The sequence below is a fragment of the Telmatherina bonti genome, assembly GCF_933228915.1.
Source record: "Telmatherina bonti genome assembly, chromosome: 13".
Classification (NCBI taxonomy): domain Eukaryota; kingdom Metazoa; phylum Chordata; class Actinopteri; order Atheriniformes; family Telmatherinidae; genus Telmatherina; species Telmatherina bonti.
The window spans coordinates 302,783-328,724 of NC_136611.1; the positions used below are offsets into that span (position 1 = coordinate 302,783).

A 25,942-nucleotide genomic window follows, 5' to 3' on the forward strand; every position below is an offset into this window, starting at 1 on the left:
AGGAGTTCGGCGAGGCCATGGAGAAAGACTTCTGGACGGCTTCGAGGAGATTCTGGTCCACCATCCGGCGGCTCAGGAGGGGGAAGCAGTGCTCCATCAATACTGTGCACAGTGGAGATGGGGAGCTGCTGACCTCAACTCGGGACGTTGTGGGTCGGTGGAGGGAATACTTCGAAGACCTCCTCAATCCTACCAACACGTCCTCCGATGAGGAAGCAGAGCTGGTGGACTCAGGGGTGGACTCTCCTATCTCTGGGGCTGAAGTCGCTGAGGTGGTCAAAAAGCTCCTTGGCGGCAAGGCCCCGGGGGTGGATGAGATCCGCCCGGAGTTCCTTAAGGCTCTGGATGCTGTGGGGCTGTCCTGGCTGACACGCGTCTGCAGCATCGCGTGGACATCGGGGGCAGTACCGCTGGATTGGCAGACTGGGGTGGTGGTCCCCCTTTTTCAGAAGGGGGACCGGAGGGTGTGTTCCAATTACAGGGGAATCACACTCCTCAGCCTCCCTGGTAAGGTCTATTCAGGGGTCCTGGAGAGGAGGGTCCGCCGGATAGTCGAATCCCGGATTGAGGAGGAGCAGTGTGGTTTTCGTCCTGGTCGCGGAACAGTGGACCAGCTCTATACCCTCTTTGGGGTCCTGGAGGGGACATGGGAGTTTGCCCAACCAGTCTACATGTGTTTTGTGGACCTGGAGAAGGCATTCGACCGTGTCCCCCGGGGGCTCCTGTGGGGGGTACTCCGGGAGTATGGGGTACCGGACCCCCTTGTACGGGCTGTCCGGTCCCTGTACGACAGGTGTCAGAGCTTGGTCCACATTGCCGGTAGTAAGTCGGATTCGTTTCCGGTGAGGGTTGGACTCCGCCAAGGCTGCCCTTTATCACCGATTCTGTTCATAACTTATATGGACAGAATTTCTAGGTGCAGCCGAGGTGTTGAGGGGATCCGACTTGGTGGCCTCAGGATTGGGTCCCTGCTTTTTGCAGATGACGTGGTTCTGTTGGCTTCATCTGGTCGTGATCTCCAGCTCTCACTTGAGCGATTCGCGGCCGAGTGTGAAGCGGCTGGGATGAGAGTCACCACCTCCAGATCTGAGACCATGGTCCTCAGCCGGAATAGGGTGGATTGCCCTCTCCGGGTCGGGAGTCAGGTCCTGCCTCAAGTGGAGGAGTTTAAATATCTCGGGGTCTTGTTCACGAGTGAGGGAAGGATGGAGCGCGAGATCGACAGACGGATCGGTGCGGCGTCTGCAGTAATGCGGACTCTGCGCCGGTCTGTCGTGGTGAAGAAGGAGCTGAGCCAGAAGGCGAAGCTCTCCATTTACCAGCCGATCTACGTTCCTACCCTCACCTATGGTCATGAGCTGTGGGTCGTGACCGAAAGAACGAGATCTCGTATACAGGCGGCTGAAATGAGTTTCCTCCGCAGGGTGGCCGGGCTCTCCCTTAGAGATAGGGTGAGGAGCTCGGTCATCCGGGAGGAGATCAGAGTAGAGCCGCTGCTCCTCCGCATCGAGAGGAACCAGTTGAGGTGGCTGATGCATCTGGTCAGGATGCCTCCTGGACCTCCCTGGTGAGGTGGTCCAGGGACGTCCCTCTGGGAGGAGACCCCGGGGAAGACCCAGGACACGCTGGAGGGATTATATCTCTCAGCTGGCCTGGGAACGCCTCAGGATCCCCTGCAGAGTTGGCAAATGTGGCTGGGGAGAGGGAAGTCTGGGCTTCCCTGCTTAGGCTGCTGCCCCCGCGACCCGACCCCGGATAAGCGGCTGAAGATTAAGATGAAGATGTAGAGATGATGACTGAGTCTAGTGAATAATGTTAGTTTGCTTGACTGTTTCATTTCCACTTTAAGATCGATGGGATGTGTGCTGGTCATTCCAGCAGTTAAAAGGTGCATAGCACTCGTAAAATTCTTCTGGCAAAGAACACATCTCACAAGAACAGAATAGAAAAAAATATATTTGATAGGAATATAATGAGAGGCTGGTCAGCACACTGTAGTTCAATGTTTTTTGTTGAAATGTCACCTGAACCATCCTACAACTAAATGTTGTTGTAAAATACAGCAGAGATAAATGGTTAAAGAATCATGTTAACATACCCTGTAAGTGTTGTAGAACTCTGACAAAGAAATAAACTGACGATGGAAAAGAATGTAATTTAACTATTGGTAACATTAACAGAGGAAATATCGAACAATTGGCAGCATTTAAAGTTTTATTATGGTTGATGACATGTGAGATATCTTGGCAAAGGAAATATCTGATGAAGTTTCAGTTTTATAAATGCACCATTAGAGTGATATGGAAGACTTCATTATTTTTCTGTTTTTTCTGAACCTCATGTTGAAATGCTAGTTTTCAAATGATGAAATTTGATATTAAATCAATATAAGCAGTATTTTTTCTACTAGAGGTATAAATGTGTATATCTGTGTTTCAATTTGAAATTCTTGAAGTTTGAGTATTTTCAATCTTGTTTTCCTAACTTAATGCAGGCTTGATGCTGGAGTATGTTTACAGAGGAACACGAGGCCAAGAGGCAGATGTACGCGAGCAGCCATCTACCAGCAGTTCCTGTTTACATTCCCAACATCAACCAGCAACGATGTGGACTCCTGTCACTGGGACAACATCAACCAGCAACGATGTGGACTCCTGTCACTGGGACAACATCAACCAGCAACGATGTGGACTCCTGTCACTGGGACAACATCAACCAGCAACGATGTGGACTCCTGTCACTGGGACAACATCAACCAGCAACGATGTGGACTCCTGTCACTGGGACAACATCAACCAGTGACACTACAGAAAACTATGCGACCCTCCAGCTGGTCCTGCTCTTTTACCAGCACAAAGTTTCCATGCTGACGGGGTGGCAACTGTACGGAGAGGTCAGTATAAAGTCCAGTCCGATTCAGTTTTCCAAAAGGACCTGATGAAATAACATCTCATATAAGTCTTAAGTTTAAAACACTTTTAATCGAGAAAAGTTCTGGTATTTTTTTATTGCAAAGATCTTTTATATTCTGGTGGTTTCAGTTTTATTCATTTTTTTATTCATTAAATGTTCGGCTTTGTTAACTGAACAGTAGCTTCATCTTAAGATTTTCATTTCTCCACCATGCTTAAAATATTATTGAAGACAGCCTCACTGGGAATTCCTTGTTTTTAATATGTTGGTGTTTAGCAGATGTTGCATATTAAACAATTGTTAACAGGAAGTTTCTCTTCACATAATATCCAAGTTTTAATTGCATAAAAGTCTATATTTCAGCACTACTGTGCACCTGTTGTGGTAAAACCTGAATATTACAGAAAGCATATTTATGTTTTGTAATGGCTGTCAATTAAAAAAATGTTTTATGTGACTTATGGGACATTTTTGTCCTAAAAAGTGAGGATAACAGCAATTGACACATTGACTAATCAAACTAATTTCTGGTTTTAACTGGGGCCATAAAGGAGTTGTGCTGAGGGCCCCCAGATGATTGGCAGCATTCCTGGCTAAGAGGATGGTGAAAGCCGGAGCTGCTTTGTTTTACTTGTGAAGATTGTGGTTGAGAAGCAAGAAGCTAAACAGTTACTTAGCTTCAAGTTATGTTTTAGCTTCAATCAGCCAAATGTTGTGATGTTAGGGGTTTTACATTAATATTTCCAGGAATTTTTATTACCTGAAGTTTATTTACAAAGTAAAAGAATTCCTAGTAGCCTGCATAGTTCGTGTGTCTTGAAGGTTAGAGTGAGTGGGCCTTTTAAAGTCATGAAACTAAAAAATAATCCACCACATTCACTTAATTAGTTTCTGTGATGCAGTGTAATGTGGCAAACAAAGAAATGTGGAAGATATAATGAACACAGCAGAAGAATTAAAAAAAATGATGTAGTAATTATTTCACCTCTGTGTCTGCATCTGTGGCTTTTAGCTCAAATTCAGTGATGGTCTTCCTCACGCCCTCCTGGACCCTCATTCCTGGCATCTGCAGCAGGGGCAGGGAATCGTCTACTGGCTTTATGGTGATGTAAAAACTCTGAGCAACCTAAAAAGATGAAGAATTATATTTTGATAACCTTTAATTCCCAGTGTTTGTGTTCGTAGAAGAAACCATCACCTGTCCTCACATCCCAAAAGCTTTGCCCAACACCTCTTTTTAATTTACTGTCATCAGTCTATCCAAATGGGTTCCAACATCCCAGTTCAAAGGAAAAATGACCCCCTCCCCTGCTGTTTAACTTTTTCAAGTAAAGAAAACAACTTCTCTCTTCTATACACAATTACAGCTAAGCTGTAATTGTGTATAGAAAAACAACTTGTAGAGAGAGAAAGAAAGACTGAACGAGGCAAAAATTAGGGACATTCTATCTCGGAGTGATGCAGAAAAACTGGTTCACGCTTTTGTTACTTCGAGACTAGATTACTGTAACTCTCTATTACTGGGCTGTCCTAAATATGCCCTGAAAAGCCTTCAGCTGATCCAGAATTCTGCAGCCAGAGTCCTGACCAGAACCAGCAGGAGAGATCATATTTCTCCAGTTTTAGCCTCTCTTCATTGGCTGCCTGTTGGATCTAGAATAGAATTTAAAATCCTTCTCCTTACATATAAAGCCCTCCACAACCAGGCACCACTATATATCAAAGACCTCATAGTTCCTTATATACCAAGTAGAGTACTTCGTTCGCAGACTGCAGGCTTACTTGTGGTTCCTAGAGTCTCAAAGAGCCGAGCAGGAGGCAGAGCCTTTGGTTATCAGGCCCCTCTCTTATGGAATAAGCTCCCAGTTAGTGTTAGGGAAGCAGACACCCTCCCCACCTTTAAGACTAGGCTGAAGACTTATCTTTTTGATAAGTCCTATAGCTAGGGATGGTTAGCATCCCTTAGTTATGCTGCTATAGGTTTAGACTGCTGAGGGACATTTCCTGATACACTGAGCTTCTTTCTCTTTATCTCTTTCTTTTATCCCCCCCCCCCCCCCCCCCCCCCCCCCCCCCCAATAATAACAGTGTTGCATCATTAACATGTATGTCTCCTGTCTCAGCAGGTCTCCCTGGCCGGGAGTAGCAGTTCCTGTTGTCTTTCTGTCCTCTTCCCCCCACACAGCAGAGGCAGATGGCTGCCTGTCCTGAGCCGGGTTCTGCCGGAGGTTTCCTTCCTGTTAAAAGGGAGTTTTTTCCTTCCCACTGTCGCCAGTGTGCTTGCTCAGGATGGGAGATTGAGTTGGACTCAACTCAATCTGTTGGTTTCCTTATATAGGCTGTTATGAATTGGCCTTCATTATGTTTTCCCCTCTGTCTGTAAAGCGTCTTGAGATGGCATTGCCGTGATTTGACGCTATATAAATAAAGTTGAATTGAATTGAATTGAATTGAACGAGAGAACATCCTATATATACACATATGCAGACACATATACACTGTAAGGACACCACATACACATTGGAGTCATGTTCCCCCTGGGGGAGGGCGAAACCATCAACTGTCAGGAGAACCAGAAACTAACAAGCTAAATTAAAAAACACAAAAAGGAAACCAGCTGTTGTTTGTGGATAAACCTGCAGAAGACTCAGTGACTGTGTCACATTCAGCCACGTATCCACCCAGGAGGTGGCAGAAAGGGGGGCCCAGCCAGAGCCCCCCAGGGTCAGGGGGAAACAGCCCAGAGAGCTGCCACCGGCCCCACAATGCACCAACCGACCACACGCTAAGGTGGCGGGAAGGCACGGAAGGGGATGGGCGGCAGAGGAAGACCCCATACCAAATGCGTACCGCCCCCACAACCACAGGAGACACCACCACCCGAAGACATGCTGCCATCCCTCCTCGCTTACACACCGGTACGTTCACACATACTTACCATTATCAAGGTAAGAACACACACCAACACACACACACCTACAAACATACACATCCACATCTTAACCCATACAAGCCCACCCTCCAAAATCATCCTCCAGATCCCTACATCCCACCCTCACACCTACATCCAGATGCCTACATCCCACCCTCACACCTACATCCAGATGCCTACATCCCACCCTCACACCTACATCCAGATGCCTACATCCCACCCTCACACCTACATCCAGATGTCTACATCCCACCCATACACCTACATCCAGATGCCTACATCCCACCCTCACACCTACATCCAGATGCCTACATCCCACCCTCACACCTACATCCAGATGCCTACATCCCACCCATACACCTACATCCAGATGCCTACATCCCACCCTCACACCTACATCCAGATGCCTACATCCCACCCTCATACCTACATCCAGATGCCTACATCCCACCCATACACCTACATCCAGATGCCTACATCCCACCCATACACCTACATCCAGATGCCTACATCCCACCCATACACCTACATCCAGATGTCTACATCCCACCCATACACCTACATCCAGATGCCTACATCCCACCCTCACACCTACATCCAGATGCCTACATCCCACCCTCACACCTACATCCAGATGTCTACATCCCACCCATACACCTACATCCAGATGTCTACATCCCACCCATACACCTACATCCAGATGCCTACATCCCACCCTCACACCTACATCCAGATGTCTACATCCCACCCTCATACCTACATCCAGATGTCTACATCCCACCCTCACACCTACATCCAGATGCCTACATCCCACCCTCACACCTACATCCAGATGTCTACATCCCACCCTCACACCTACATCCAGATGCCTACATCCCACCCTCACACCTACATCCAGATGCCTACATCCCACCCTCATACCTACATCCAGATGCCTACATCCCACCCATACACCTACATCCAGATGTCTACATCCCACCCATACACCTACATCCAGATGCCTACATCCCACCCTCACACCTACATCCAGATGCCTACATCCCACCCTCACACCTACATCCAGATGCCTACATCCCACCCTCACACCTACATCCAGATGTCTACATCCCACCCTCACACCTACATCCAGATGCCTACATCCCACCCTCATACCTACATCCAGATGTCTACATCCCACCCTCACACCTACATCCAGATGCCTACATCCCACCCTCACACCTACATCCAGATGTCTACATCCCACCCTCACACCTACATCCAGATGCCTACATCCCACCCATACACCTACATCCAGATGTCTACATCCCACCCATACACCTACATCCAGATGCCTACATCCCACCCATACACCTACATCCAGATGCCTACATCCCACCCTCACACCTACATCCAGATGCCTACATCCCACCCTCACACCTACATCCAGATGTCTACATCCCACCCTCACACCTACATCCAGATGTCTACATCCCACCCATACACCTACATCCAGATGCCTACATCCCACCCTCACACCTACATCCAGATGCCTACATCCCACCCATACACCTACATCCAGATGCCTACATCCCACCCTCACACCTACATCCAGATGCCTACATCCCACCCTCACACCTACATCCAGATGTCTACATCCCACCCTCACACCTACATCCAGATGTCTACATCCCACCCTCACACCTACATCCAGATGTCTACATCCCACCCTCACACCTACATCCAGATGCCTACATCCCACCCATACACCTACATCCAGATGTCTACATCCCACCCTCACACCTACATCCAGATGCCTACATCCCACCCTCACACCTACATCCAGATGCCTACATCCCACCCTCACACCTACATCCAGATGTCTACATCCCACCCTCACACCTACATCCAGATGCCTACATCCCACCCTCACACCTACATCCAGATGCCTACATCCCACCCATACACCTACATCCAGATGTCTACATCCCACCCTCACACCTACATCCAGATGCCTACATCCCACCCTCACACCTACATCCAGATGCCTACATCCCACCCTCACACCTACATCCAGATGCCTACATCCCACCCTCACACCTACATCCAGATGTCTACATCCCACCCTCACACCTACCTCCAGATGTCTACATCCCACCCATACACCTACATCCAGATGCCTACATCCCACCCTCACACCTACATCCAGATACCAACATCCCACCCTCACACCTACATCCAGATGCCTACATCCCACCCTCATACCTACATCCAGATGTCTACATCCCACCCATACACCTACATCCAGATGCCTACATCCCACCCTCATACCTACATCCAGATGTCTACATCCCACCCATACACCTACATCCAGATGCCTACATCCCACCCTCACACCTACATCCAGATGCCTACATCCCACCCTCATACCTACATCCAGATGTCTACATCCCACCCATACACCTACATCCAGATGCCTACATCCCACCCTCATACCTACATCCAGATGTCTACATCCCACCCATACACCTACATCCAGATGCCTACATCCCACCCATACACCTACATCCAGATGCCTACATCCCACCCATACACCTACATCCAGATGCCTACATCCCACCCTCACACCTACATCCAGATGCCTACATCCCACCCTCACACCTACATCCAGATACCAACATCCCACCCTCACACCTACATCCAGATGTCTACATCCCACCCTCACACCTACATCCAGATGTCTACATCCCACCCATACACCTACATCCAGATGTCTACATCCCACCCATACACCTACATCCAGATGTCTACATCCCACCCATACACCTACATCCAGATGCCTACATCCCACCCATACACCTACATCCAGATGTCTACATCCCACCCATACACCTACATCCAGATGCCTACATCCCACCCTCACACCTACATCCAGATGTCTACATCCCACCCATACACCTACATCCAGATGCCTACATCCCACCCTCACACCTACATCCAGATGCCTACATCCCACCCTCACACCTACATCCAGATGCCTACATCCCACCCTCACACCTACATCCAGATGCCTACATCCCACCCTCACACCTACATCCAGATGCCTACATCCCACCCTCACACCTACATCCAGATGCCTACATCCCACCCTCACACCTACATCCAGATGGCTACATCCCACCCATACACCTACATCCAGATGCCTACATCCCACCCTCACACCTACATCCAGATGCCTACATCCCACCCATACACCTACATCCAGATGCCTACATCCCACCCTCACACCTACATCCAGATGCCTACATCCCACCCATACACCTACATCCAGATGCCTACATCCCACCCTCACACCTACATCCAGATGCCTACATCCCACCCTCACACCTACATCCAGATGCCTACATCCCACCCTCACACCTACATCCAGATGCCTACATCCCACCCTCACACCTACATCCAGATGCCTACATCCCACCCATACACCTACATCCAGATGCCTACATCCCACCCTCACACCTACATCCGGATGCCTACATCCCACCCTCACACCTACATCCAGATGCCTACATCCCACCCATACACCTACATCCAGATGCCTACATCCCACCCTCACACCTACATCCAGATGCCTACATCCCACCCTCACACCTACATCCAGATGTCTACATCCCACCCTCACACCTACATCCAGATGCCTACATCCCACCCATACACCTACATCCAGATGCCTACATCCCACCCTCACACCTACATCCAGATGTCTACATCCCACCCATACACCTACATCCAGATGCCTACATCCCACCCTCACACCTACATCCAGATGCCTACATCCCACCCATAAACCTACATCCAGATGCCTACATCCCACCCTCACACCTACATCCAGATGCCTACATCCCACCCATAAACCTACATCCAGATGTCTACATCCCACCCTCACACCTACATCCAGATGCCTACATCCCACCCATACACCTACATCCAGATGTCTACATCCCCACCCTCACACCTACATCCAGATGTCTACATCCCACCCATACACCTACATCCAGATGCCTACATCCCACCCTCACACCTACATCCAGATGCCTACATCCCACCCATAAACCTACATCCAGATGTCTACATCCCACCCATACACCTACATCCAGCTGCCTACATCCCACCCATAACACCTACATCCAGATGTCTACATCCCACCCTCACACCTACATCCAGATGTCTACATCCCACCCTCACACCTACATCCAGATGTCTACATCCCACCCTCACACCTACATCCAGATGTCTACATCCCACCCTCACACCTACATCCAGATGCCTACATCCCACCCTCACACCTACATCCAGATGCCTACATCCCACCCTCACACCTACATCCAGATGCCTACATCCCACCCTCACACCTACATCCAGATGTCTACATCCCACCCTCACACCTACATCCAGATGCCTACATCCCACCCATACACCTACATCCAGATGCCTACATCCCACCCTCACACCTACATCCAGATGCCTACATCCCACCCTCACACCTACATCCAGATGCCTACATCCCACCCTCACACCTACATCCAGATGCCTACATCCCACCCATACACCTACATCCAGATGTCTACATCCCACCCTCACACCTACATCCAGATGTCTACATCCCACCCTCAACACCTACATCCAGATGTCTACATCCCACCCTCACACCTACATCCAGATGCCTACATCCCACCCTCACACCTACATCCAGATGCCTACATCCCACCCTCACACCTACATCCAGATGTCTACATCCCACCCTCACACCTACATCCAGATGCCTACATCCCACCCTCACACCTACATCCAGATGTCTACAATCCCACCCATACACCTACATCCAGATGCCTACATCCCACCCTCACACCTACATCCAGATGCCTACATCCCACCCATACACCTACATCCAGCTGCCTACATCCCACCCATACACCTACATCCAGATGTCTACATCCCACCCATACACCTACATCCAGATGTCTACATCCCACCCATACACCTACATCCAGATGCCTACATCCCACCCTCACACCTACATCCAGATGCCTACATCCCACCCTCATACCTACATCCAGATGCCTACATCCCACCCATACACCTACATCCAGATGCCTACATCCCACCCTCACACCTACATCCAGATGCCTACATCCCACCCTCACACCTACATCCAGATGCCTACATCCCACCCTCACACCTACATCCAGATGCCTACATCCCACCCTCACACCTACATCCAGATGCCTACATCCCACCCTCACACCTACATCCAGATGCCTACATCCCACCCATACACCTACATCCAGATGCCTACATCCCACCCTCACACCTACATCCAGATGCCTACATCCCACCCATACACCTACATCCAGATGCCTACATCCCACCCTCACACCTACATCCAGATGCCTACATCCCACCCATACACCTACATCCAGATGCCTACATCCCACCCATACACCTACATCCAGATGCCTACATCCCACCCTCACACCTACATCCGGATGCCTACATCCCACCCTCACACCTACATCCAGATGCCTACATCCCACCCATACACCTACATCCAGATGCCTACATCCCACCCATACACCTACATCCAGATGTCTACATCCCACCCTCACACCTACATCCAGATGTCTACATCCCACCCATACACCTACATCCAGATGTCTACATCCCACCCATACACCTACATCCAGATGTCTACATCCCACCCTCACACCTACATCCAGATGCCTACATCCCACCCTCACACCTACATCCAGATGCCTACATCCCACCCTCACACCTACATCCAGATGTCTACATCCCACCCATAAACCTACATCCAGATGCCTACATCCCACCCATAAACCTACATCCAGATGTCTACATCCCACACTCACACCTACATCCAGATGCCTACATCCCACCCTCACACCTACATCCAGATGCCTACATCCCACCCTCACACCTACATCCAGATGCCTACATCCCACCCTCACACCTACATCCAGATGCCTACATCCCACCCTCACACCTACATCCAGATGTCTACATCCCACCCATACACCTACATCCAGATGCCTACATCCCACCCTCACACCTACATCCAGATGCCTACATCCCACCCTCACACCTACATCCAGATGCCTACATCCCACCCATACACCTACATCCAGCTGCCTACATCCCACCCATACACCTACATCCAGATGTCTACATCCCACCCATACACCTACATCCAGATGCCTACATCCCACCCTCACACCTACATCCAGATGTCTACATCCCACCCTCACACCTACATCCAGATGCCTACATCCCACCCATACACCTACATCCAGATGCCTACATCCCACCCTCACACCTACATCCAGATGCCTACATCCCACCCTCACACCTACATCCAGATGCCTACATCCCACCCTCACACCTACATCCAGATGCCTACATCCCACCCATACACCTACATCCAGATGTCTACATCCCACCCTCACACCTACATCCAGATGCCTACATCCCACCCTCACACCTACATCCAGATGCCTACATCCCACCCTCACACCTACATCCAGATGCCTACATCCCACCCTCACACCTACATCCAGATGCCTACATCCCACCCTCACACCTACATCCAGATGCCTACATCCCACCCTCACACCTACATCCAGATGCCTACATCCCACCCTCACACCTACATCCAGATGTCTACATCCCACCCTCACACCTACATCCAGATGTCTACATCCCACCCTCACACCTACATCCAGATGCCTACATCCCACCCTCACACCTACATCCAGATGCCTACATCCCAACCTCACACCTACATCCAGATGCCTACATCCCACCCTCACACCTACATCCAGATGCCTACATCCCACCCTCACACCTACATCCAGATGCCTACATCCCACCCTCACACCTACATCCAGATGCCTACATCCCACCCTCACACCTACATCCAGATGTCTACATCCCACCCATACACCTACATCCAGATGCCTACATCCCACCCTCACACCTACATCCGGATGCCTACATCCCACCCTCACACCTACATCCAGATGCCTACATCCCACCCTCACACCTACATCCAGATGCCTACATCCCACCCTCACACCTACATCCAGATGCCTACATCCCACCCATACACCTACATCCAGATGTCTACATCCCACCCTCACACCTACATCCAGATGCCTACATCCCACCCTCACACCTACATCCAGATGCCTACATCCCACCCTCACACCTACATCCAGATGTCTACATCCCACCCTCACACCTACATCCAGATGTCTACATCCCAACCTCACACCTACATCCAGATGCCTACATCCCACCCATACACCTACATCCAGATGCCTACATCCCACCCTCACACCTACATCCAGATGCCTACATCCCACCCTCACACCTACATCCAGATGCCTACATCCCACCCTCACACCTACATCCAGATGCCTACATCCCACCCTCACACCTACATCCAGATGTCTACATCCCACCCATACACCTACATCCAGATGCCTACATCCCACCCTCACACCTACATCCAGATGCCTACATCCCACCCTCACACCTACATCCGGATGCCTACATCCCACCCTCACACCTACATCCAGATGCCTACATCCCACCCTCACACCTACATCCAGATGCCTACATCCCACCCTCACACCTACATCCAGATGCCTACATCCCACCCATACACCTACATCCAGATGCCTACATCCCACCCATACACCTACATCCAGATGCCTACATCCCACCCTCACACCTACATCCAGATGCCTACATCCCACCCTCACACCTACATCCAGATGCCTACATCCCACCTATACACCTACATCCAGATGCCTACATCCCACCCATACACCTACATCCAGATGTCTACATCCCACCCTCACACCTACATCCAGATGCCTACATCCCACCCTCACACCTACATCCAGATGCCTACATCCCACCCTCACACCTACATCCAGATGCCTACATCCCACCCATACACCTACATCCAGATGCCTACATCCCACCCTCACACCTACATCCAGATGCCTACATCCCACCCTCACACCTACATCCAGATGCCTACATCCCACCCATACACCTACATCCAGATGCCTACATCCCACCCATACACCTACATCCAGATGCCTACATCCCACCCATACACCTACATCCAGATGCCTACATCCCACCCTCACGCCTACATCCAGATGCCTACATCCCACCCTCACACCTACATCCAGATGCCTACATCCCACCCATACACCTACATCCAGATGCCTACATCCCACCCATACACCTACATCCAGATGCCTACATCCCACCCATACACCTACATCCAGATGCCTACATCCCACCCTCACACCTACATCCAGATGCCTACATCCCACCCTCACACCTACATCCAGATGCCTACATCCCACCCTCACACCTACATCCAGATGCCTACATCCCACCCTCACACCTACATCCAGATGCCTACATCCCACCCATACACCTACATCCAGATGCCTACATCCCAACCTCACACCTACATCCAGATGCCTACATCCCACCCTCACACCTACATCCAGATGCCTACATTCCACCCTCACACCTACATCCAGATGCCTACATCCCACCCTCACACCTACATCCAGATGCCTACATCCCACCCTCACACCTACATCCAGATGCCTACATCCCACCCTCACACCTACATCCAGATACCTACATCCCACCCTCACACCTACATCCAGATGCCTACATCGCACCCTCACACCTACATCCAGATACCTACATCCCACCCTCACACCTACATCCAGATGCCTACATCCCACCCTCACACCTACATCCAGATGCCTACATCCCACCCATACACCTACATCCAGATGCCTACATCCCACCCATACACCTACATCCAGATGCCTACATCCCACCCATACACCTACATCCAGATGCCTACATCCCACCCATACACCTACATCCAGATGCCTACATCCCACCCATACACCTACATCCAGATGCCTACATTCCACCCTCACACCTACATCCAGATGCCTACATCCCACCCTCACACCTACATCCAGATGTCTACATCCCACCCTCACACCTACCTCCAGATGCCTACATCCCACCCATACACCTACATCCAGATACCTACATCCCACCCTCACACCTACATCCAGATGCCTACATCCCACCCATACACCTACATCCAGATGCCTACATTCCACCCTCACACCTACATCCAGATGCCTACATCCCACCCTCACACCTACATCCAGATACCTACATCCCACCCTCACACCTACATCCAGATGCCTACATCCCACCCTCACACCTACATCCAGATGTCTACATCCCACCCTCACACCTACATCCAGATGTCTACATCCCACCCTCACACCTACCTCCAGATGCCTACATCCCACCCTCACACCTACATCCAGATGCCTACATCCCACCCATACACCTACATCCAGATGCCTACATTCCACCCTCACACCTACATCCAGATGCCTACATCCCACCCTCACACCTACATCCAGATACCTACATCCCACCCTCACACCTACATCCAGATACCTACATCCCACCCTCACACCTACATCCAGATGTCTACATCCCACCCTCACACCTACATCCAGATGCCTACATCCCACCCTCACACCTACATCCAGATGGCTACATCCCACCCTCACACCTACATCCAGATGTCTACATCCCACCCTCACACCTACATCCAGATGCCTACATCCCACCCTCACACCTACATCCAGATGTCTACATCCCACCCTCACACCTACATCCAGATGCCTACATCCCACCCTCACACCTACCTCCAGATGTCTACATCCCACCCTCACACCTACATCCAGATGCCTACATCCCACCCTCACACCTACATCCAGATGCCTACATCCCACCCTCACACCTACATCCAGATGCCTACATCCCACCCTCACACCTACATGCAGATGCCTACATCCCACCCTCACACCTACATCCAGATGCCTACATCCCACCCTCACACCTACATCCAGATGCCTACATCCCACCCTCACACCTACATCCAGATGCCTACATCCCACCCTCACACCTACATCCAGATGCCTACATCCCACCCTCACACCTACATCCAGATGCCTACATCCCACCCTCACACCTACATGCAGATGCCTACATCCCACCCTCACACCTACATCCAGATGCCTACATCCCACCCTCACACCTACATCCGGATGCCTACATCCCACCATCACACCTACATCCAGATGGCTACATCCCACCCTCACACCTACATCCAGATGTCTACATCCCACCCTCACACCTACATCCAGATGTCTACATCCCACCCTCACACCTACATCCAGATGCCTACATCCCACCCTCACACCTACATCCAGATGTCTACATCCCACCCTCACACCTACATCCAGATGCCTACATCCCACCCTCACACCTACCTCCAGATGTCTACATTCCACCCTCACACCTACATCCAGATGCCTACATCCCACCCTCACACCTACATCCAGATGCCTACATCCCACCCTCACACCTACCTCCAGATGTCTACATTCCACCCTCACACCTACATCCAGATGCCTACATCCCACCCTCACACCTACATCCAGATGCCTACATCCCACCCTCACACCTACATCCAGATGCCTACATCCCACCCTCACACCTACATCCAGATGCCTACATCCCACCCTCACACCTACATGCAGATGCCTACATCCCACCCTCACACCTACATCCAGATGCCTACATCCCACCCTCACACCTACATCCAGATGCCTACATCCCACCCTCACACCTACATCCAGATGCCTACATCCCACCCTCACACCTACATCCAGATGCCTACATCCCACCCTCACACCTACATCCAGATGCCTACATCCCACCCTCACACCTACATCCAGATGCCTACATCCCACCCATACACCTACATCCAGATGTCTACATCCCACCCATACACCTACATCCAGATGTCTACATCCCACCCATACACCTACATCCAGATGCCTACATCCCACCCTCACACCTACATCCAGATGTCTACATCCCACCCTCACACCTACATCCAGATGCCTACATCCCACCCTCACACCTACATCCAGATGCCTACATCCCACCCATACACCTACATCCAGATGCCTACATCCCACCCATACACCTACATCCAAATGCCTACATCCCACCCTCACACCTACATCCGGATGCCTACATCCCACTCTCACACCTACATCCAGATGCCTACATCCCACCCTCACACCTACATCCAGATGCCTACATCCCACCCTCACACCTACATCCAGATGCCTACATCCCACCCTCACACCTACATCCAGATGCCTACATCCCACCCTCACACCTACATCCAGATGCCTACATCCCACCCTCACACCTACATCCAGATGCCTACATCCCACCCATACACCTACATCCAGATGCCTACATCCCACCCATACACCTACATCCAGATGCCTACATCCCACCCTCACACCTACATCCAGATGCCTACATCCCACCCTCACACCTACATCCAGATGCCTACATCCCACCCATACACCTACATCCAGATGCCTACATCCCACCCATACACCTACATCCAGATGCCTACATCCCACCCTCACACCTACATCCAGATGCCTACATCCCACCCATACACCTACATCCAGATGTCTACATCCCACCCATACACCTACATCCAGATGTCTACATCCCACCCTCACACCTACATCCAGATGCCTACATCCCACCCTCACACCTACATCCAGATGTCTACATCCCACCCATACACCTACATCCAGATGCCTACATCCCACCCTCACACCTACATCCAGATGCCTACATCCCACCCTCACACCTACATCCAGATGCCTACATCCCACCCTCACACCTACATCCAGATGCCTACATCCCACCCTCACACCTACATCCAGATGTCTACATCCCACCCTCACACCTACATCCAGATGCCTACATCCCACCCTCACACCTACATCCGGATGCCTACATCCCACCCTCACACCTACATCCAGATGCCTACATCCCACCCTCACACCTACATCCAGATGCCTACATCCCACCCTCACACCTACATCCAGATGCCTACATCCCACCCTCACACCTACATCCAGATGCCTACATCCCACCCTCACACCTACATCCAGATGCCTACATCCCACCCTCACACCTACATCCAGATGCCTACATCCCACCCTCACACCTACATCCAGATGTCTACATCCCACCCATACACCTACATCCAGATGCCTACATCCCACCCATACACCTACATCCAGATGCCTACATCCCACCCATACACCTACATCCAGATGCCTACATCCCACCCTCACACGTACATCCAGATGTCTACATCCCACCCTCACACCTACATCCAGATGCCTACATCCCACCCATACACCTACATCCAGATGCCTACATCCCACCCATACACCTACATCCAGATGCCTACATCCCACCCTCACACCTACATCCAGATGCCTACATCCCACCCTCACACCTACATCCAGATGCCTACATCCCACCCATACACCTACATCCAGATGCCTACATCCCACCCATACACCTACATCCAGATGCCTACATCCCACCCTCACACCTACATCCAGATGCCTACATCCCACCCATACACCTACATCCAGATGTCTACATCCCACCCATACACCTACATCCAGATGTCTACATCCCACCCTCACACCTACATCCAGATGCCTACATCCCACCCTCACACCTACATCCAGATGTCTACATCCCACCCATACACCTACATCCAGATGCCTACATCCCACCCTCACACCTACATCCAGATGCCTACATCCCACCCTCACACCTACATCCAGATGCCTACATCCCACCCTCACACCTACATCCAGATGCCTACATCCCACCCTCACACCTACATCCAGATGTCCTACATCCCACCCTCACACCTACATCCAGATGCCTACATCCCACCCTCACACCTACATCCGGATGCCTACATCCCACCCTCACACCTACATCCAGATGCCTACATCCCACCCTCACACCTACATCCAGATGCCTACATCCCACCCTCACACCTACATCCAGATGCCTACATCCCACCCTCACACCTACATCCAGATGCCTACATCCCACCCTCACACCTACATCCAGATGCCTACATCCCACCCTCACACCTACATCCAGATGCCTACATCCCACCCTCACACCTACATCCAGATGCCTACATCCCACCCTCACACCTACATCCAGATGCCTACATCCCACCCTCACACCTACATCCAGATGCCTACATCCCACCCTCACACCTACATCCAGATGTCTACATCCCACCCATACACCTACATCCAGATGCCTACATCCCACCCTCACACCTACATCCAGATGCCTACATCCCACCCATACACCTACATCCAGATGTCTACATCCCACCCTCACACCTACATCCAGATGCCTACATCCCACCCTCACACCTACATCCAGATGTCTACATCCCACCCTCACACCTACATCCAGATGCCTACATCCCACCCTCACACCTACATCCAGATGTCTACATCCCACCCTCACACCTACATCCAGATGTCTACATCCCACCCTCACACCTACATCCAGATGTCTACATCCCACCCATACACCTATATCCAGATGCCTACATCCCACCCTCACACCTACATCCGGATGCCTACATCCCACCCTCACACCTACATCCAGATGCCTACATCCCACCCTCACACCTACATCCAGATGCCTACATCCCACCCTCACACCTACATCCAGATGCCTACATCCCACCCTCACACCTACATCCAGATGCCTACATCCCACCCATACACCTACATCCAGATGCCTACATCCCACCCTCATACCTACATCCAGATGCCTACATCCCACCCATACACCTACATCCAGATGCCTACATCCCACCCATACACCTACATCCAAGATGCCTACATCCCACCCTCACACCTACATCCAGATGCCTACATCCCACCCATACACCTACATCCAGATGCCTACATCCCAATCCCACCCTCACACCTACATCCAGATGCCTACATCCCACCCTCACACCTACATCCAGATGCCTACATCCCACCCTCACACCTACATCCAGATGCCTACATCCCACCCTCACACCTACATCCAGATGCCTACATCCCACCCTCACACCTACATCCGGATGCCTACATCCCACCCTCACACCTACATCCAGATGCCTACATCCCACCCTCACACCTACATCCAGATGCCTACATCCCACCCTCACACCTACATCCAGATGCCTACATCCCACCCATACACCTACATCCAGATGCCTACATCCCACCCTCACACCTACATCCAGATGCCTACATCCCACCCATACACCTACATCCAGATGCCTACATCCCACCCTCACAGCTACATCCAGATGTCTACATCCCACCCTCACACCTACATCCAGATGTCTACATCCCACCCATACACCTACATCCAGATGCCTACATCCCACCCTCACACCTACATCCAGATGCCTACATCCCACCCTCACACCTACATCCAGATGCCTACATCCCACCCTCACACCTACATCCAGATGTCTACATCCCACCCTCACACCTACATCCAGATGCCTACATCCCACCCATACACCTACATCCAGATGCCTACATCCCACCCTCACACCTACATCCAGATGCCTACATCCCACCCTCACACCTACATCCAGATGTCTACATCCCACCCATACACCTACATCCAGATGCCTACATCCCACCCTCACACCTACATCCAGATGCCTACATCCCACCCTCACACCTACATCCAGATGCCTACATCCCACCCTCACACCTACATCCAGATGCCTACATCCCACCCTCACACCTACATCCAGATGCCTACATCCCACCCTCACACCTACATCCAGATGCCTACATCCCACCCATACACCTACATCCAGATGCCTACATCCCACCCTCACACCTACATCCAGATGGCTACATCCCACCCATACACCTACATCCAGATGCCTACATCCCACCCTCACACCTACATCCAGATGCCTACATCCCACCCTACACCTACATCCAGATGCCTACATCCCACCCTCACACCTACATCCAGATGGCTACATCCCACCCATACACCTACATCCAGATGCCTACATCCCACCCATACACCTACATCCAGATGCCTACATCCCACCCTCACACCTACATCCAGATGCCTACATCCCACCCTCACACCTACATCCAGATGTCTACATCCCACCCTCACACCTACATCCAGATGCCTACATCCCACCCTCACACCTACATCCAGATGCCTACATCCCACCCTCACACCTACATCCAGATGCCTACATCCCACCCTCACACCTACATCCAGATGTCTACATCCCACCCATACACCTACATCCAGATGCCTACATCCCACCCTCACACCTACATCCAGATGCCTACATCCCACCCTCACACCTACATCCAGATGCCTACATCCCACCCTCACACCTACATCCAGATGCCTACATCCCACCCATACACCTACATCCAGATGTCTACATCCCACCCTCACACCTACATCCAGATGCCTACATCCCACCCTCACACCTACATCCAGATGCCTACATCCCACCCTCACACCTACATCCAGATGCCTACATCCCACCCATACACCTACATCCAGATGCCTACATCCCACCCTCACACCTACATCCAGATGTCTACATCCCACCCTCACACCTACATCCAGATGCCTACATCCCACCCTCACACCTACATCCAGATGCCTACATCCCAACCTCACACCTACATCCAGATGCCTACATCCCACCCTCACACCTACATCAGATGCCTACATCCCACCCTCACACCTACATCCAGATGCCTACATCCCACCCTCACACCTACATCCAGATGCCTACATCCCACCCTCACACCTACATCCAGATGTCTACATCCCACCCATACACCTACATCCAGATGCCTACATCCCACCCTCACACCTACATCCAGATGTCTACATCCCACCCTCACACCTACATCCAGATGCCTACATCCCACCCTCACACCTACATCCAGATGTCTACATCCCACCCATACACCTACATCCAGATGCCTACATCCCACCCTCACACCTACATCCAGATGCCTACATCCCACCCATACACCTACATCCAGATGCCTACATCCCACCCTCACACCTACATCCAGATGTCTACATCCCACCCTCACACCTACATCCAGATGCCTACATCCCACCCTCACACCTACATCCAGATGTCTACATCCCACCCATACACCTACATCCAGATGCCTACATCCCACCCTCACACCTACATCCAGATGCCTACATCCCACCCATACACCTACATCCAGATGCCTACATCCCACCCTCACACCTACATCCAGATGTCTACATCCCACCCATACACCTACATCCAGATGTCTACATCCCACCCTCACACCTACATCCAGATGCCTACATCCCACCCATACACCTACATCCAGATGCCTACATCCCACCCTCACACCTACATCCAGATGCCTACATCCCACCCTCACACCTACATCCAGATGCCTACATCCCACCCTCACACCTACATCCAGATGCCTACATCCCACCCTCACACCTACATCCAGATGCCTACATCCCACCCATACACCTACATCCAGATGTCTACATCCCACCCTCACACCTACATCCAGATGCCTACATCCCACCCTCACACCTACATCCAGATGCCTACATCCCACCCTCACACCTACATCCAGATGTCTACATCCCACCCTCACACCTACATCCAGATGTCTACATCCCACCCTCACACCTACATCCAGATGCCTACATCCCACCCATACACCTACATCCAGATGCCTACATCCCACCCTCACACCTACATCCAGATGCCTACATCCCACCCTCACACCTACATCCAGATGCCTACATCCCACCCTCACACCTACATCCAGATGCCTACATCCCACCCTCACACCTACATCCAGATGCCTACATCCCACCCATACACCTACATCCAGATGCCTACATCCCACCCTCACACCTACATCCAGATGCCTACATCCCACCCTCACACCTACATCCAGATGCCTACATCCCACCCTCACACCTACATCCAGATGCCTACATCCCACCCTCACACCTACATCCAGATGCCTACATCCCACCCTCACACCTACATCCAGATGCCTACATCCCACCCATACACCTACATCCAGATGCCTACATCCCACCCATACACCTACATCCAGATGCCTACATCCCACCCTCACACCTACATCCAGATGCCTACATCCCACCCTCACACCTACATCCAGATGCCTACATCCCACCCTTACACCTACATCCAGATGCCTACATCCCACCCATACACCTACATCCAGATGCCTACATCCCACCCTCACACCTACATCCAGATGCCTACATCCCACCCTCACACCTACATCCAGATGCCTACATCCCACCCTCACACCTACATCCAGATGCCTACATCCCACCCATACACCTACATCCAGATGCCTACATCCCACCCATCACCTACATCCAGATGCCTACATCCCACCCATCACACCTACATCCAGATGCCTACATCCCACCCATACACCTACATCCAGATGCCTACATCCCACCCTCACACCTACATCCAGATGCCTACATCCCACCCTCACACCTACATCCAGATGCCTACATCCCACCCTCACACCTACATCCAGATGCCTACATCCCACCCTCACACCTACATCCAGATGCCTACATCCCACCCTCACACCTACATCCAGATGCCTACATCCCACCCATACACCTACATCCAGATGCCTACATCCCACCCTCACACCTACATCCAGATGCCTACATCCCACCCTCACACCTACATCCAGATGCCTACATCCCACCCTCACACCTACATCCAGATGCCTACATCCCACCCTCACACCTACATCCAGATGCCTACATCCCACCCTCACACCTACATCCAGATGCCTACATCCCACCCTCACACCTACCTCCAGATGCCTACATCCCACCCTCACACCTACATCCAGATGCCTACATCCCACCCATACACCTACATCCAGATGCCTACATCCCACCCTCACACCTACATCCAGATGCCTACATCCCACCCTCACACCTACATCCAGATAGCCTACATCCCACCCTCACACCTACATCCAGATGCCTACATCCCACCCTCACACCTACCTCCAGATGCCTACATCCCACCCTCACACCTACATCCAGATGCCTACATCCCACCCATACACCTACATCCAGATGCCTACATCCCACCCATACACCTACATCCAGATGCCTACATCCCACCCTCACACCTACCTCCAGATACCTACATCCCACCCTCACACCTACATCCAGATGCCTACATCCCACCCATACACCTACATCCAGATGCCTACATCCCACCCTCACACCTACATCCAGATGCCTACATCCCACCCATACACCTACATCCAGATGCCTACATCCCACCCTCACACCTACATCCAGATGTCTACATCCCACCCTCACACCTACCTCCAGATGCCTACATCCCACCCTCACACCTACATCCAGATGCCTACATCCCACCCTCACACCTACATCCAGATGCCTACATCCCACCCCTCACACCTACATCCAGATGCCTACATCCCACCCATACACCTACATCCAGATGCCTACATCCCACCCTCACACCTACATCCAGATGCCTACATCCCACCCTCACACCTACATCCAGATGCCTACATCCCACCCATACACCTACATCCAGATGCCTACATCCCACCCTCACACCTACATCCAGATGCCTACATCCCACCCTCACACCTACATCCAGATGCCTACATCCCACCCTCACACCTACATCCAGATGCCTACATCCCACCCTCACACCTACCTCCAGATGCCTACATCCCACCCTCACACCTACATCCAGATGCCTACATCCCACCCATACACCTACATCCAGATGCCTACATCCCACCCTCACACCTACATCCAGATGTCCTACATCCCACCCTCACACCTACATCCAGATGCCTACATCCCACCCTCACACCTACATCCAGATGCCTACATCCCACCCTCACACCTACATCCAGATGCCTACATCCCACCCTCACACCTACATCCAGATGCCTACATCCCACCCTCACACCTACATCCAGATGCCTACATCCCACCCTCACACCTACATCCAGATGCCTACATCCCACCCTCACACCTACATCCAGATGCCTACATCCCACCCTCACACCTACATCCAGATGTCTACATCCCACCCTCACACCTACATCCAGATGCCTACATCCCACCCTCACACCTACATCCAGATGCCTACATCCCACCCATACACCTACATCCAGATGCCTACATCCCACCCTCACACCTACATCCAGATGCCTACATCCCACCCTCACACCTACATCCAGATGCCTACATCCCACCCTCACACCTACATCCAGATGCCTACATCCCACCCTCACACCTACATCCAGATGCCTACATCCCACCCTCACACCTACATCCAGATGCCTACATCCCACCCTCACACCTACATCCAGATGCCTACATCCCACCCTCACACCTACATCCAGATGCCTACATCCCACCCTCACACCTACATCCAGATGCCTACATCCCACCCTCACACCTACATCCAGATGTCCTACATCCCACCCTCACACCTACATCCAGATGCCTACATCCCACCCTCACACCTACATCCAGATGCCTACATCCCACCCTCACACCTACATCCAGATGCCTACATCCCACCCTCACACCTACATCCAGATGTCCTACATCCCACCCTCACACCTACATCCAGATGCCTACATCCCACCCTCACACCTACATCCAGATGCCTACATCCCACCCTCACACCTACATCCAGATGCCTACATCCACCCTCACACCTACATCCAGATGCCTACATCCCACCCTCACACCTACATCCAGATGCCTACATCCCACCCTCACACCTACATCCAGATGCCTACATCCCACCCTCACACCTACATCCAGATGCCTACATCCCACCCTCACACCTACATCCAGATGCCTACATCC

At 51.6% G+C, this 25,942-nt stretch overlaps 1 protein-coding gene across 6 annotated transcripts in view; it reads right to left on the bottom strand.

Annotated features, from left to right (window-relative positions):
- LOC306764394 (extracellular matrix organizing protein FRAS1-like) overlaps window positions 1-25,942 on the bottom strand; it is a 623,368-nt gene that overhangs the window by 65,972 nt on the left and 531,454 nt on the right. For 5 of the 6 annotated variants that reach the window (XR_013771547.1, XR_013771548.1, XM_079251555.1 and 2 more), the window contains one exon: window positions 3,899-4,039. The exons of the other annotated variant lie outside the window; for it this stretch is intronic. Coding sequence is in view for 3 of the 5 variants with exons in the window: in XM_079251555.1 (XP_079107681.1) it covers window positions 3,899-4,039 (141 nt within the window). In the remaining 2 variants the exon portion in view is untranslated. The remainder of the gene's footprint in view (window positions 1-3,898; window positions 4,040-25,942) is intronic. 6 annotated transcript variants of the gene reach the window in all.